Source organism: Symphalangus syndactylus, chromosome 12 (genome assembly GCF_028878055.3).
Source record: "Symphalangus syndactylus isolate Jambi chromosome 12, NHGRI_mSymSyn1-v2.1_pri, whole genome shotgun sequence".
NCBI classification, from domain to species: Eukaryota; Metazoa; Chordata; class Mammalia; order Primates; family Hylobatidae; genus Symphalangus; species Symphalangus syndactylus.
In genome coordinates, this window is record NC_072441.2 from 68,321,454 (window position 1) to 68,336,364 (window position 14,911).

Here is a 14,911-nt window from a genome sequence, read left to right on the forward strand (position 1 = left end):
TTCTAGAGAGGCCTCAGGAAGCTTACAGTCATGGCAGAAGGTGAAGTGGGAGCAGGCACATCACATGGTGAATGTGGAAGCAAGAGAGACAGTTAGGAGAGGAGGCGCCACACATTTTTAAACAACCAGATCTCCCAAGAACTCACTCACTATCGTGAAGATAGCACCAAGCTATGAGGGGTCTGTCCCCATGATCCAGACACCTCTCACCAGGCCCTACCTCCAGCATTGGGGGTTACAGTTGAGCACGAGATTTGGATAGGGACAACCATCTGAACTGTATCAGCAATAGATTGTAATTATAAGTTATGCTCTAGGAATAGAATTGTTGTCACTGAAAGATTCCCTTGGCCATGGGAGCCTCCTGGCTCTGAAGGAATCAGTCAATGCTTGTCCCAGGGAGATAATGATAAGGTTGAAGTTTGACAAGAAATCTACGTTTTCTTAAGCTAAGTAGTAGGTTAACAGAAGATATGTTGTGTGTTAATAGTTCCATTTACATCTCTTTCTCCAAGGTATACACACTCCGCGTCACTAAGTCAAGACACCATTCTTTGACATTGGCTAATAGTAATAGCAATCACAGCCACTGTGCATTAGCACTTACTCCACATCCTTGTACTGAGCACTACTTACATTATGTGGTTGTCATTGTCACCATTTCATACATAAAGAAACCAAGGTTTTCAGAGATTGAATAACTTGTGCAAGATCACACATCTGGTAGGGCAGAACCAAGATCTGTTTGTCTCCAAAATCTGCTTCTGTCCTGCCTGGGAGACCTTGGGAATGACGGCGAGTGGTTGTAGGAAGGAGGGCTGATGTCAAGGTGGCTGTGGGGGCAGGAGGCTGAGGGAACTCACTGACGCTTGAGGGGCTCCTTAGGTGGGGCTTCTGGGTTTCCTGTTGGCAGCTGGAGGGGGAGTGCCAGTTCCCATAAGTGGTTATTGCTCAGGTTGTGACCTGGGCTTGGCCAGTGATTGGTTCATTTTGAAATTTCATGAGTGACCCCCAGGCAGGGTTCTTACAATCACGCTGGAAGACCACCCAGGAAGTTCCTGTGGGGTAAAATGATGCAGCAGCCTGCTTTCCTCAGGAGGCCTGAGACCCTCCCCATGTATACACACACACACACACACACACACGCAAACAAACACACACCCTCCACCCCTCTTGGTGTCTTTGGCCTTTTGTCCTAGCTTGTTTGTTTCTATGGGTGTCTTCAAGTTCAGCTAGAACCTATGGGAATGACTTAGTTTTGAACCTGTAAGAATGAGAAGTAAACAATTCTTTGTACTGACTTTGAATTTCCTTTCTTCTGTTGTCCAAAGGTGAAGGGTGACAATGTGTCCCAGATTTTTTTGGACACACCAAACCTTAGATACTCTACAGTGTTGTCCCAATTTTAAAAGCCCTAGAAAATTGGTTAAGGCAAATTATAACCAAATCTAATCACTAATCATTACAATAAAGTGTAACTAGCTACAGAAATCCTAAAATTACAATTTTAGGCTTTGAGAAAATATCACTGTTGATAGAGGAAGAGTGACAGTCTTTGTTTTGGGTCTTGGGATGGCAGAAAGAAAATATTAAGTAGGGAGTAAAGATCAGTGTACCTCTTGAAGTGTGGTGAAGATGGGTGGGTTTTGATGCTGTGTGTGTGTGTGTGTGTTTGTGTGTGTGTGTGTGTGTGTGTGTGTAGAATTTGCCTAAATCAAAATGATACTTACATTTTGATAAATCCAGAGAGTTAATTAACTCTCTATGGCATAAATGTGCTAGCTCATTGTTGTTTTTCAGGGAGAGAACTAGAGAGAGACACAAGTCACCCCGGAATAAAGACGGCAGAGGGTCAGAAAAGTCTGTCACCATTCAGCCTCCCACTGGAGAGCCCCTGTTAGGAAATGATTCTACTCGGACAGAGGAAGTTCAGGTAAGGATCAAAGGTGGTCTGTAAGCACACTCCCACTCGACCAAGACTCCTTTCTGTAAATGTTTTCCTTAGGTTCTCTTGGGTTTTTGTCTTTATTTTTCTAGCATGCTAATTAGTTTATCTATGTCCCATGGTCTCTTGTTGGTCTAAGGACAGCCTGTCCTGCCCTTTGGTAGCGTGGAGATTCTTCTGAAGTATGATTGGTTGGCCTGCTTTACATGGTGTGGAAAAGTAGCCAGCAAGGTTGATGACAGGGTAGGGAAGGGAAAAGCTGAAGTCTCCCACAACTCATTTCAAAATGGAAGGGTAGAAGAGGGAGAAGGAAACTCAGAAAACCTACGAAGTTGAAAAAACATAAGGCAGCCCAGACTGACCATTACTACTAGAGCTATGCAGTAATTCAGAGGCTGCACGCTCAGATGCCTGGTAGAGAAACGTAAGTTAACTAAGGAGGCCCAGGGTCGAAAAGAGGGGGTAAAAATATATTAAACAAGCTTTGGGTTAACAGCAATCTGTGCAGTGCCTCAGGGTCAGTGCTGTAGTGTGGTGTGAAGGACCCTATGGCTAACTGGAGAATGCATTTCCTCTGTAAAGGAAACAGCAGCTCTGCAGCTCCAGACACCCTACTGTTGCTCAGGAATGCAGGGATTCAGTGTTTGAGAAAAGCTGCAAATCAGGATTTTATGTGAAATCCTAACTTTATAGTATTTTTGAAATACTGACACTTTATTAATTTTTTTAAACCATTGAGTGGGTTCTTCTCCAGGTTCCAACTGTCTGGCAGCCCACCTGATTTAAATAAACATCTGAGCTATACACAGAAACATGTTTGCATACCCTCTGCACATCCTGAAGTATATATACACATGTCCAGCCTTGCCCCTCATAAGCAAAGCGATGTATGATACACAGCTGTAAAGACAGATATAGGACTATCGATAAGCATACATCTGTATATACCTGTGCATACACACAGGTAAGCATTTATAATCAAATAGGTGGACTGAAACTGGAATTCCTCAGAGTACACAAGGTGTTCTCGGGACACAAAACTGCAATTGTGGGTTGAACGTGGGATTCACTGAGCAATGAGCAAATGCCTTTAGTGCTGCCTGCCTTGGCTGTGGGATGGCTGATGGTCGGATGGGGCCAATCCTAGGATTGGATCACCCTGGAGTACTTGAAGGGGTCAGTTTCCTCCTGGATGTGGGTTCAGAGGTGCCGGTGGCCTACAGCAAAGGCTCTTCTTTCTTTGCATCTCCTCTGCACCTCGTAGCTGAGAACACTTTGGGAAGCTCTTGGTGTTGCCCCAGGATGATCTGATGTTAAAAGCATTGAGATGGGTGTTTGGAGGCTGTATTTTTTAGTAGCTCCGTTACCTTGAGCAGTCACAGCCTTTGTAGGCCTCAATTTCTTTATTGAAAATCTAGGGGTTTTGATGAAAGCATCTTAGGTGCTTTTTCTTCTAAGAACCTGAAGCTTAACAGGATCCTTTGTATATCTACATTTTTTAGGCATGCATGTGCACCCCAGGAAATTCTCTCATGCCCTTTCTAGTCAATCTCTGCCCCACCCTCACCTCTCCAAGGCAACCACTGTGTTGATTTCTATCACTGTAGATAAATTTTGCCTGTTTTTGAATTTAATATAATTAGAATCATATGGTCCGTCTCCTGCCCCCTCCCACCCACCCCACTTAGCATAATGATTTTGAGATTTATCCATGTTTTGGTATGTTTCAACAGCTTATTCTTTTTACTTTTGCTGAGTAGTATTCCATTGTATCAGTCTACCACAATTTGTTATCCATTCTCCTAATGGATGGACATTTGGGGTTTTTTGTTGTTGTTGTTTGTTTGTTTTTTGAGACAGAGTCTTGCTCTTTCACCCAGGCTGGAGTGCAGTGGCATGGTATCAGCTCACTGCAGCCTCTACCTCTTGGGTTCAAGTGATTCTCCTGCCTCAGCCTCCCGAATACCCGGGATTACAGGCACGCACCACCACACCCAGCTGATTTTTGTATTTTTAGTAGAGATGGGCTTTCACCATGTTGGCCAGGCTGGTCTCGAACTCCTGACCTCAGGTGATTTGCCTGCCTTGGCCTCCCAAAGTGCTAGGATTACAGGCGTGAGCCAGCACGCCTGGCTGGATGTGTATTTTTATTCATTTTTGGATAAAACCTGAGAGTGGAATTGTTGGGCCATATAGCTAAGTGTATATTTAAATTTATATGAAACCACCAGAGTGATTTTCCAGAGGCAGTGTACCATGGTCCACCTCCACCAGCAGTGTTCGAGAGTCCTGGCTGCTTCTGGCCATCGTCTTAAATAGGAATTTCTCTCACTGTATGTGATACTTCTGACTTTCCAAGTTGAAGGATTATTAGTTCATAAGATTGAGACCTTCACCACCACCACTTCTTACCATAGCCCATACATTTCAAAAATCATGTTTTTTTGGTCATTACTAGATTTGGGGTTATTTGATTATGAGCGATCTCTGTCTTGCTGATTTAGCTACTAACTTAAACTAGCTTTTTCTAAGTTGGTGTCCTAATTTCACCCACTTTGCCACTGCATCTGTTTTTTTTTTTCCGAGTGAAAGGATACATATAAATTTCAGAGGCAAAAACTTCTTTGGCCCCCTGTGTCTTTTCAGCACCCTGCTCTCTTGTTGCTCCATTATTGTTGTCAGTTTTTTTTAAACAGCAAAATCCTTTAAAATTCTATCAACTGGGTTTTGCTAAGTGAATAGACTAATTGCTTTAACTAGCAACTGCCTAGAAGTTTAAAAAGAGAGGAAGCTAGAAAGCAAAAGATACATTTTAAGAATCCTCGTTGTTTCTATGCCCTTGATGTTTAGTTCCTCATGAAAACATGTTTTAGAAAGAATTTTTAAGCCAATCTGGCCATACACGGATTCTTGGATTTGCTTAGCTTGGTCCATGAGAAATATTGTTAAAGAGTGCTTGACACTGATACCTGTTAAGTGGATCTTGTGAACATCATAAGGAGATTTTTTTGTTTTTGTTTTTGAGACAGAGTCTTGCTCTGTAACCCAGGCTGGAGTACAGTGGCGAGATCTTAGCTCACTGCAACCTCCGACTCCCGGGTTCAAGCAATTCTCCTGCCTCAGCCTCCTGAGTAACTGAGATTACAGGCATGCGCCACCACGCCTAGCTAATTTTTGTATTTTTAGTAGAGACGGGGTTTCATCATGTTGGCCAGGATGTTCTCGATCTCCTGACCTCGTGATCCGTCCGCCTCGGCCTTCTAAAGTGCTGGGTTTACAGGTGTGAGCCACCGCGCCCAGCTCATAAAGAGATTTTAAAATGTGGGTCCTAGCTGCAGGTAAGCTTGGGTTTGTATAGTGGTGTAAGTTCCCTTGCTATGCCCTTTGCTCTTCTGGGCTGCTGGAGGGTGTAGTAATACTCCCACCTCCAGGAGTTGGACTTCTTAAGCCTTTCTAACCCAGCGTGAATTGGAAAGAAGATGCAGGAGATTTATCTCTATAGATGAGCTCTCACAAGATTAGTCTAATACCTGGATTGCGCATTGCAGGGCAAACAGCTCCAGGCCCTCAGAGCCGCTCAAGGCTTTTCAACACAGGGGATGATAATCAATGTTATGTCAATGAATCAGCCAAACAGACAGAAAGATCACATTATGTTTTCTCTGTTTGAAAAGGTAAATACCTCATACATTTTGAAAATTTCAGTGAAAATTGTTTGAGTTAAAAAGTTCTAATATTTAAAGAATTAAGCTTTCATTTTCTGGAAGCCTTTGTGAATAGGGCTGGGTAGATGCAGCGGGCCCTACATGTTCACTGCTCTTTGTAGCTTTTACAAATGACCTGCGTCATGTCATCCTCACTGTCTTCTCCCCACCAGGATGACAACTGGGGAGAGACCACCACGGCCATCACAGGCACCTCGGAGCACAGCATATCCCAAGAGGACATTGCCAGGATCAGCAAGGACATGGAGGACAGCGTGGGGTTGGATTGCAAACGCTACCTGGGCCTCACTGTTGCCTCCTTTCTTGGACTTCTAGTTTTCCTCACCCCTATTGCTTTCATCCTTTTACCTCCGATCCTGTGGAGGGATGAGCTGGAGCCTTGTGGCACAATTTGTGAGGGGCTCTTTATCTCCGTGGCATTCAAACTCCTCATTCTGCTCATAGGGACCTGGGCACTTTTTTTCCGCAAGCGGAGAGCTGACATGCCACGGGTGTTTGTGTTTCGTGCCCTTTTGTTGGTCCTCATCTTTCTCTTTGTGGTTTCCTATTGGCTTTTTTACGGGGTCCGCATTTTGGACTCTCGGGACCGGAATTACCAGGGCATTGTGCAATATGCAGTCTCCCTCGTGGATGCCCTCCTCTTCATCCATTACCTGGCCATCGTCCTGCTGGAGCTCAGGCAGCTGCAGCCCATGTTCACGCTGCAGGTGGTCCGCTCCACCGATGGCGAGTCCCGCTTCTACAGCCTGGGACACCTGAGGTAAGAGGCAACATCCAGGAGGCAGAAAGGATGGCCGATGTCTTGCTGGGAGACATCTGCTCTGTAGCACGTGAGGGGTGGTGACAGATGCCAAGAGCTAGGACCAGAGTCTGACTCTTTTCTGATTTGGGGATGGGGAGGGTGTCCATGTTCATTGAGTTTCTGGACTTCTAGATGGCACGGGGCAGTTGCTGGCTCTCACCTGGCTTGAGATTTTGCTGGGCCTGTTCTCAAAGTTATTGGCAGCTCCCAAAAATGATGGAGAAAGGAGATGCATAGTGATGGCTGCCTTCTTTGACTCTGAAATTGGCCAGTGGACAATGGATAAAGTGACCAGCAGCTCCATTTCGTCCCAAATGTGACATCTGGTTTACCATGTTGTCCCAGTGGAATCATGAATTGTTCCTTTTTTCCCACTCTCAGAGGCCTGGTTTGGGCAGTAAATTATATGGTCATCCTAGGGACCCTCCAATAAAGAATCAAGTGCAGGTTAGAGACTCCAAATGTGTAAGCCTTGAGTGTTGTGAAAATGTATGCCTGAGAAAGAGTTGGAAGTCAGTTGGGTTGTCATACTTACATCTCTGCATAAAATCTCATTATTTTGTGGTTAAATAAGAGTGATTACCATCATTTTATTTACTTCAAGGTAAGCACTTTATATAGATTGTATATTTAGTCTTCATAGATCCCTGTGACCTAGGTATTATTAATCCCTATGTCACAGATGAAGAAACTAGGGCTTAGGGGATTTAAGTAATTTGCACAAAAACATATGGCTAGCCTCATTTAGGATTCACTCAGATGTCATGAGGCCAGGGCTGAGTGAATGCCCCCATAATGGCATCTCTCACTTTGTGGTTAGTGGCCTATTTTTCCATCTGTTTTCTTCCACAGACATGAACTCCCTGAGGCCAGGGGCCACCCTTATACCTCATTACATCCTCAGTGCCTGGCATGGAGCATGGCTCGCTCTGAGACGGTCTCTGGGTGAATGCAGAGCCTGGGACATCTGACTTCAAAGCCTTTACCCTCTCCCAGGCTCTCTGTCTCCTTAGACAGTATATGCTGATGTGTGTAGCCTGCTTGGGGCAGGGTAGGCACTTAGTTCATTGCAGCTATTACTGCTGTGATCGTGTAGCTGGCAGAGCAGCCAAAATCAGCAAGGGCACACCTTAGTGGGTATCAGAACAATCGGCTTTGTCATAGATTTGGCTGGGCTCCAGGAAGGTGGCTCAGCCTGTATTTGGAGTCAGGCCATGCTGCCAAACCATCTTCATGTTGGTGTGTACCCTCCTCCATTCCTCTGGCTTGGCTTGTGCTATGAGGACGGGATAATCTAGTGTTCAAGGTTGCTGCCACCCTAACTGATCCTTGGTGGAAACTGGTGTCCAAGTCACATGTCTGTGCACCAAAAATCTGGGGTTTTGAGTCCTTCACAGATGCCTGTAGGGCTCTGAAGACAAGTAGGTCACCGCTTTGCTGCGCATTCATCTCAGAAGGCTTTCTTTCCCCATGTTTTGCATCAGGGAATGACCAGCAGATTTGTGTTAAACATCTGCTGTGTGCAGAGCCCTGGACACACCAGGCTGGCTGCCTTCAGAACTCTATCTCAGCACCTGTGGCGCTCACAGTCACTTGGAAAGAGACCAGTGCACCGCTGTCTGGTGGACAGGTGCAGAAACAGGCCTGGGGGTATAGGTAATAGGAACACAGGAGGACAGAGAATTTCAGATTGTGGCAGCAATAAAGCCGAGCAGGAGACAGTCTGTCTCAGAACAGGTTTTGCTGCAGTTAAAGTGGTAGAGAAAAATCCGGCTGTGGTCACAGTGGAGATGAGTGATATTTGTAACTCTGTGTATGTAAGTAGCCAAGACACTGGCCAGGAGTGAGGTCTATGGTGGTTTTGTTTTTTGGCCCTTAGCCCTAGTTGGTGTGAATTCCACCTGTGTAGGTGAGAAAGGGCAGGGTGTCTTCTCACCTTAGGTCATGCAGGGTGGTGGGACTGACTTACCCTCATGGGCTCCCACATCGCTTCTCCCTGTACGACTGGTTGAGCTGCACACTGCATCTGAGTGGGGGTGGAGAGGGGACAAACCAAATAGCCCGAGGAAAGTATGCCTGTGGCATGTTCAGAAAACGTAATTAGCAGCAGCCCTCGCCTCTCACCACACAGCTCTGCTGGTCAGGGCAGAGCTGGATGGGAGAAGCCAGACTGATTGTGCTGCCTGGCTCCCAGGCTTGCTGCAAACCTTTCAGTCTGCTCTCACCATGACCAACAGCTGTCCAGGCTTTCAAAAACTCAAGTCAGTCACCCCAGCTCCCCAGGGAGACCTGAAAGGTGGCAAGTGCCCATCTGCCCTGGGGAGAGCGTTTTGAGGTGGTCCCCAGCCTCATCCTTTTGGCTTCTCTTTAGGGCCATTGGTGTTCCTCCTCTCCCTGCCTTTAATAAGGCCCCCTTTGTCCCTCTCGTGGAGAGCCTGGGTTAGGAGGTGGAAAGAATGGCTGGGGAAAAAGGGATGTCTTTACTGACAAATGGAGCCCTCAGGGAGAGCCAGATGCCCAAGTGACAGCCAGTCTGCCAGACTGCCTCCTGGCATTGTGTGGGCCTGGTCACCCGCCGATCCTTGGGCTAAATCTGGTCTGAACCCAGCAGTGGCTGGAAGAGTTACTAGGCCAGAAATACAACTTCTAAGGCCTTTTGTAAAGTGTAGAAACAGACAGGAGGGAAGAGGGTGCGGGAATAGACAAAGCAAGCCTCGGAAATCAGAATAGCAGGTCTCCATCAGACCCAGCAGAATCACAGGCTGTCGACTCTCCCTTTATGTAAAGCCTTCACCGTGGCAGCAACCTATTGGGCTTAGGTGCCAAGCGATGGTGAGTTCTTTTTTATGTTTTCAAAGACGATTTTATCGAATTGACTGAGCTATTTTTGAGAGTTGTCAAAAGAATGTCTACTCTTTAGTTTCTTAAAGAAAATAGGCTTCTCGTTAGTTCATAAAAGGCACTTGCTGTGGCCCTGCTTGTTGGCAGGAATGAAGTTTTGGGCTTATTTGAAAACTTTCAAAAATGTAAAAAGTTGTTGCAGAAAGTAAGATACTGTAAATAGATTGAGCTACTTCCTAACCTCTGCCCAGTGCCCTAGGAGTTATGAAAAGCTTTATATAGGTTTGGACTCATTTACCCCTCCTTGCTGCCCTGTCAGAGGTCAGAGCAGGTGGGGTAGAGGTGTCCCCTCTTACAGTTGAGGTCCCCAAGCCCCAGGGTAAGGTACCTGCTCAAGGTCACAGGGAATCAGCACCTTCCTGTGCATCACACCGCTTACCCCACTGCACTCTGTACAGCGTCCTGGTGTCTCACACAGTCGCTTTGTCATTTTCCATACACACCTTGCTCATCACTTTTCTTGGCCCCGTTCTCACAATAAGTTGCTAACTTTTCCAGGATGTTACCAGAGACTAATGACTGTTGATATGACTTTATTTGAGGAGAAACCCAGAAGAATAGAAGAGCCTAAAAATTGGCATTCAATTATCTTAATCATTTTTCAGTTTTGATACCTCTAAAGGAAAATAGTGTGAATACTGGTGCACAGGCACTAGTGTAATTGACTAGTTGAGTGTGAAATGGTAGAACAACAGAGACAGATAAAGAAAACCTTAACAATAAACAATTACATAGTCTTTCTGGGAGCCAGGTACCTTCTAATCTTTTAATGTCCAACTCAGTTTTCACAACAATCATGTGAGGTAGGTTCTGGTAGCCTCCTTTTCAGATGAGCAAACCGAGGCGTGGGAGAGTTAGGTAAGTCTAAGGCCCCACACTTTGTAATTGTGGGAACAAGGATTTGAGCCCAGGCTCTCTGGTTCCAGAATGATCTTACCCATTTCACCATACTACCTCTGAATAGATAGGTTCGTGTTCACCTCACTGCTTTAGGAACACATGAGCAAACCCAGAAGCATTTTTTGAGTGTTTCCCATGTGCCAGCCTGGGTGCCAGATATTTTTGTATACATTATCGTATTTCACTTAACGCAGTGCTTAGGGCTGGAACAGTAAGAATGTGGAGGATTGTCAAGATGGCTTGCACTCTGAGGTCCATTCCTTAGCTCCACTGGTTATTTTATTCACTCAGTTGACAAAGCCTGGTCCTTAAAGTCATAGCGGTAGGTTTGAGCCTTTGGTCAGACCTTTTTAACTTCCTATACTTCACATGTCTCAAAGAAAATACATTTTATCTATTGTTGTGTAACAACTACCAAGCACTTAGTAGCTTAAAACAACCAATTCAGTATTTCTCACAATTCTGCAGCATGGATTGGGCTCAGCCAGGAGGTTCTTTAGCTGATCCTGCCCATGGTCCTGTGTGATTACACTCACATGGTGAGTCAGCCGAGGCTGACTTTCTTTTCCTGTGTATTCTCTCCTCCTTCTTTTCCTGTATATTCTCTCCTTCTCGTGGCCCCTCCTTGTTCTTTCCTCATTGGGGTTGCTAGACTTCTTAAATGGCAGCTCAGGGCTCCCAGGAGCACAAAAGCAGAAGCTCCCAGGCCTTTTAAGGTCTGGGCCTGGAACTGTCCCAGTAGTATTTCTATTGCATTCTCTTGGTGAAAGCAAGCCACAGCCCTATCCCACATTTAAGGAGAGAGGACGACACAAGACAGAGGCTACTAGGATGTTAAGTTCAATGTCGCAAACTCCCACAATCACCTCAGGCTCTCTTTCTCAGAGTCCGTTTATTCTTATTTTACATATAGTTCTAACAAATTTAATTATTGATTTCTATACCTTAAAAAGCCCAGAACTAACATGTTTTGAGGGGAAAAAGTGCAGCTTTAAGGAGGTATATGAACATCAATGAAAAATGATAGCTGATAGTCATCAACAAGGAGGGAGACAGAGAAACCACAAAAGCAGGTATGACTCAGCACTCTGGGAAACTTTCCACAGTGACCCATTCTGTAGGATATTTATATTGCTGAAGCTCCATTGTACCTAATTCAGCCAGCAGGTTGTAACTGTTTGGGTTTTTAAGCTTCAGGGTCAAAGTTTTGGGGTCAAAAAATACTTCATTCATTAAGACAGAGAGAGAGTAGCTTATAAATCGACACTGACCGTAGACCTTGATTTTGTGTCTGCACCCAAATCTCATCTTGAATTGTAGCTCCCATAATTCCCACGTGTTGTGGGAGGGACCCAGTGGGAGTTCGCTGAATCACGGGGGCGATTTACCCCATACGGTTCCTGTGGTAGTGAGTAAGTCTCACGAGATCTGATGGTTTTATAAGAGGAAACCTTATAAAAGGTGGCTCTCATTTTCTTTCTTCTCTGTAAGATGTGCCATAAGATGTGCCTTTTGCCTTCTGCCATGATTGTGAGGCCTCCCCAGCCACATGGAACTGTGAGTCCATTAAACCTCTTTTTTCTATGTAAATTATCCAGTCTTGGGTATGTCTTTATCAGCAGCATAAAAATGGACTAATACAGATCTTGTAATCAAAGATGTGGTAACTAATCACAGAACCACCTGTGCTTTAGAAGAAATGATCTTTGGATTGCTTTTCAAGCAATGGAAGTTTATGATTGTCACATTGTCAATTGTGATTATATTCAAAGAAGTGTTATGGACTGAATGTTTGTGGTCCCCCCAAATTCGTATGTGGAAGCCCTAACCTCCAGTGTGGCATATTTGGAGATGGAGCCTCTAAGGAAGTAATTGAGGTTAAATGTAGTCATAGTGTGGGGCCCTGATCTTACAAGAACAGATACCAGAGAGCTTGCTCTGTCTCTGCACACACCCTTAGAAAAGGCTGTGTGAGGCCACAGAAAGAAGGTGGCCATCTGTAAGCCCAGAAGAGAGCCCTCAACAGGAACCAGGTTGGCTGGAGCCTTGATCTCGGACCCCCAACCTCCAGAACTGTAAGAAAATAAATTTCTGTTGTTTAAACTACCTAGTCTGTAGCATTTTGATACAGCAGCCTGAGCTGAGACAGGAATATTACATACACTGGAGACTTTTGACCCCGAAGACTTTTGACCTGTTGAAATAGAGCTCATCTTGTCCTCTCTCCAGCTCATGCATGCATCCTCCCAGCTTGCACGGGGGCCTTGCTTCTCTGGATTGCACTTTGATTTTCTAGCTTTAAGTGACAAAGGGAGAGTCTTCTAGGGAGGTTAAAATTGCTGCAGTAATTCCAGGATATTTCCAGCTCCTTTTGAAATCTTATGTTTGTGATTCTGGGTCAAGTGATTACATTACTGGCAGGCATGTCTCTCATGCTGGGCCACGCCCTCCGTCCCATGTTCACGATGAGCACCAACGGTCTCTGAGAGCCCAGAGCCAGTGGCTGCAATGTTGGGAAAATCCTTAAATGTTACTACGATTGTGGGTTCATATACCATCTCATTTTTAGAAATGTATGTTTTTGTACTCCTGTAATTACTTTTTAATAAAGATATTTTGCCAGTCCTCAGCTCTACTTCATAGTAAAGCAAAGGACAAGAACAAGTAAGGGCTAAAACATAGAGCGTGGAGGGTTTTGCTCAGGCCATGCTTTGCTGTGGGAGAATTTTGAAGGCGGGAGTGGAGCTGCCGTTTGTGGTTTGGTGCTGTGGTGCCTGTTGAAAGTGGCTTTAATGAGAGTGTAAGGTGCTGCACACCGAAGCCCTGTGTTTATTCAGCTGCCTCCTGCCAGCGGCTACAGCTGGGATGGCTTCCCTCGCACGGCGTCTGCCCACAGCCTTGCGCCGAGGCCCAGAGGACTCACAGGAAAAGGAGCTGGCAAAGGTGAAGCTGGTTTTCATGGTGTCCTGAGGGCCCCTGGCCCCTGGGAGATGGGTCACACTCCCTGAATGCTGTGCTGTTGGTTTCCCTGGAGGATTCTTGCCGCAGGCCAGGTCACGTATTCTCCACACTCACCACGAGTGTCTGGGTGTGACTTGACACGGTGTGAAAGTGGTGGGGCGCGAGCACTCAGGAGGGCGAACAGCCTGCGGCCTCCTTTCCCTGGCTGCCAAGCCGCCACTCAGCTGTGCTCCAGCCCAGGTTTGGGGGAGCCGGGATCCACTTGGGCAGGCTGGGAGCCTCAGACTCCAGACTTCATGGTTTGCTCCTTCCTGCTTACTCACGAGGAAGGCGAGGCAGTCCAGCATCCTGGGTGGAGTGGAGGTGTTTCGAGTCCATATCTAAATCTTTTTCTTAGAGCACCCTAAGCAGGCTGCTGTCTTTGATCCCCATGCCTCTGCTGTTTATCTTGGTGTGATTCATCACTGTAATTTAAGATGTGGAGAGAGCAGAGTTCCCATCCCAGGCAGGGGAGGTGCAGTGCAGGTTGGACCGTGCAAGGAAATGGCAGCGTGGTGAGGTTTGTGCCGCGGCCTACAAGCAGGGCTGCATGCTCCCCAGGCAGACTGTGGCAGAGCCAAGCCCCTCACTTGTAGGGAAGCGTGTCTCCTAGGTGCCCCAGTAGGGGAGGTCTGCCAGCATCGCTGTGCTGTGGGGAAGGCAGCCAGAGGGCTTCAGCCATAACTGGCTCAGCTCCTCAGGAGGAGACCAGCAGTGTGTCTCTGCACTCAGAACTGCCACTGGGTCATGGTGTTAAGCCCAGGAGGGGTGCACATGTTGACAACCTTGTATTGCTTAGTTGCTGAGACCAGAAGAACCAGGTAATTGCATGAGCTGTTAGCTACTTCTGGTTCTCACAAACTCCTCCCAGTGTTGATAGAGAATGGTGTCCTCTGGGCATGCTCTGGGTATAGTTTTATTTGTATTATTAGGGACTCATGGAGAAGTGCTCTGGGTGTCCCCCACACTGCACTTTGGAGATCATTCTGTGATTCCCAAGTCCTGCTGATTCCACTTCCTTGGCGCTCTGGGATTAGATACCCTAGGCTGCCGATCTGCTTGTTCATCTTTCAGTGGGGATACCCTGCAGAGCTTGAATTTCAACCCAAAAGCCAGGTACGCCTTCCAGCCTTCAGATACTGGTTCAAAGAATTAGTCTGCTGAAGCTTTTGTGTAGCTGAGGCACCAGCAGGCCCGAGGCACGAGTGAATCCAGGTGGCCCGAGGAAGAGCCTTCCCGTGGGCCTCAGCAGCCACGCAGAACCTCTGATCTGTTTCCCTTTGCGGGATAGTCAGTCTCCTGTGTCTCAAGACCTCAAGCAGAAACCTGTGGCCCTCCTCCTCTATCTTGAAAGTCCAACCAAGCCCAGGCCTTTGTTGTGCAGTTTAAACCAGACCTGTCAGTAAACATGAGCTAATTCCAGTTTTTGCTCCTCTTTGTCCTTCTCAAGTTCCAAGGTGATCATTGCCTGTTATCTATGGGACTTGTGTAAGCTAACTTCCCAAATGCAGCTGTGAGACAAACATTTTAATTAAAAGGCAGAAGGGCCAGGAGATATAAACACTCATGTGCCTGGTTGTCAGTGAAGGCGGTGGCGTTCAGCGTCCAGGGGCTAATTATATTCTCTTCTCTGGGAGT

The 14,911-nt window shown here is 46.3% G+C and overlaps 1 protein-coding gene across 4 annotated transcripts in view; it reads left to right on the top strand.

Annotated features, from left to right (window-relative positions):
• The window catches only part of VANGL1 (VANGL planar cell polarity protein 1), a 53,283-nt gene that overhangs the window by 15,844 nt on the left and 22,528 nt on the right, over positions 1–14,911 (top strand). For 3 of the 4 annotated variants that reach the window (XM_063624643.1, XM_063624646.1, XM_063624644.1), the window contains exons 3-4: positions 1,801–1,933; positions 5,823–6,430. In XM_063624643.1, coding sequence (XP_063480713.1) covers positions 1,801–1,933; positions 5,823–6,430 — 741 coding nt within the window. The remainder of the gene's footprint in view (positions 1–1,800; positions 1,934–5,822; positions 6,431–14,911) is intronic. The other variant, XM_063624645.1, reaches the window with a different exon arrangement.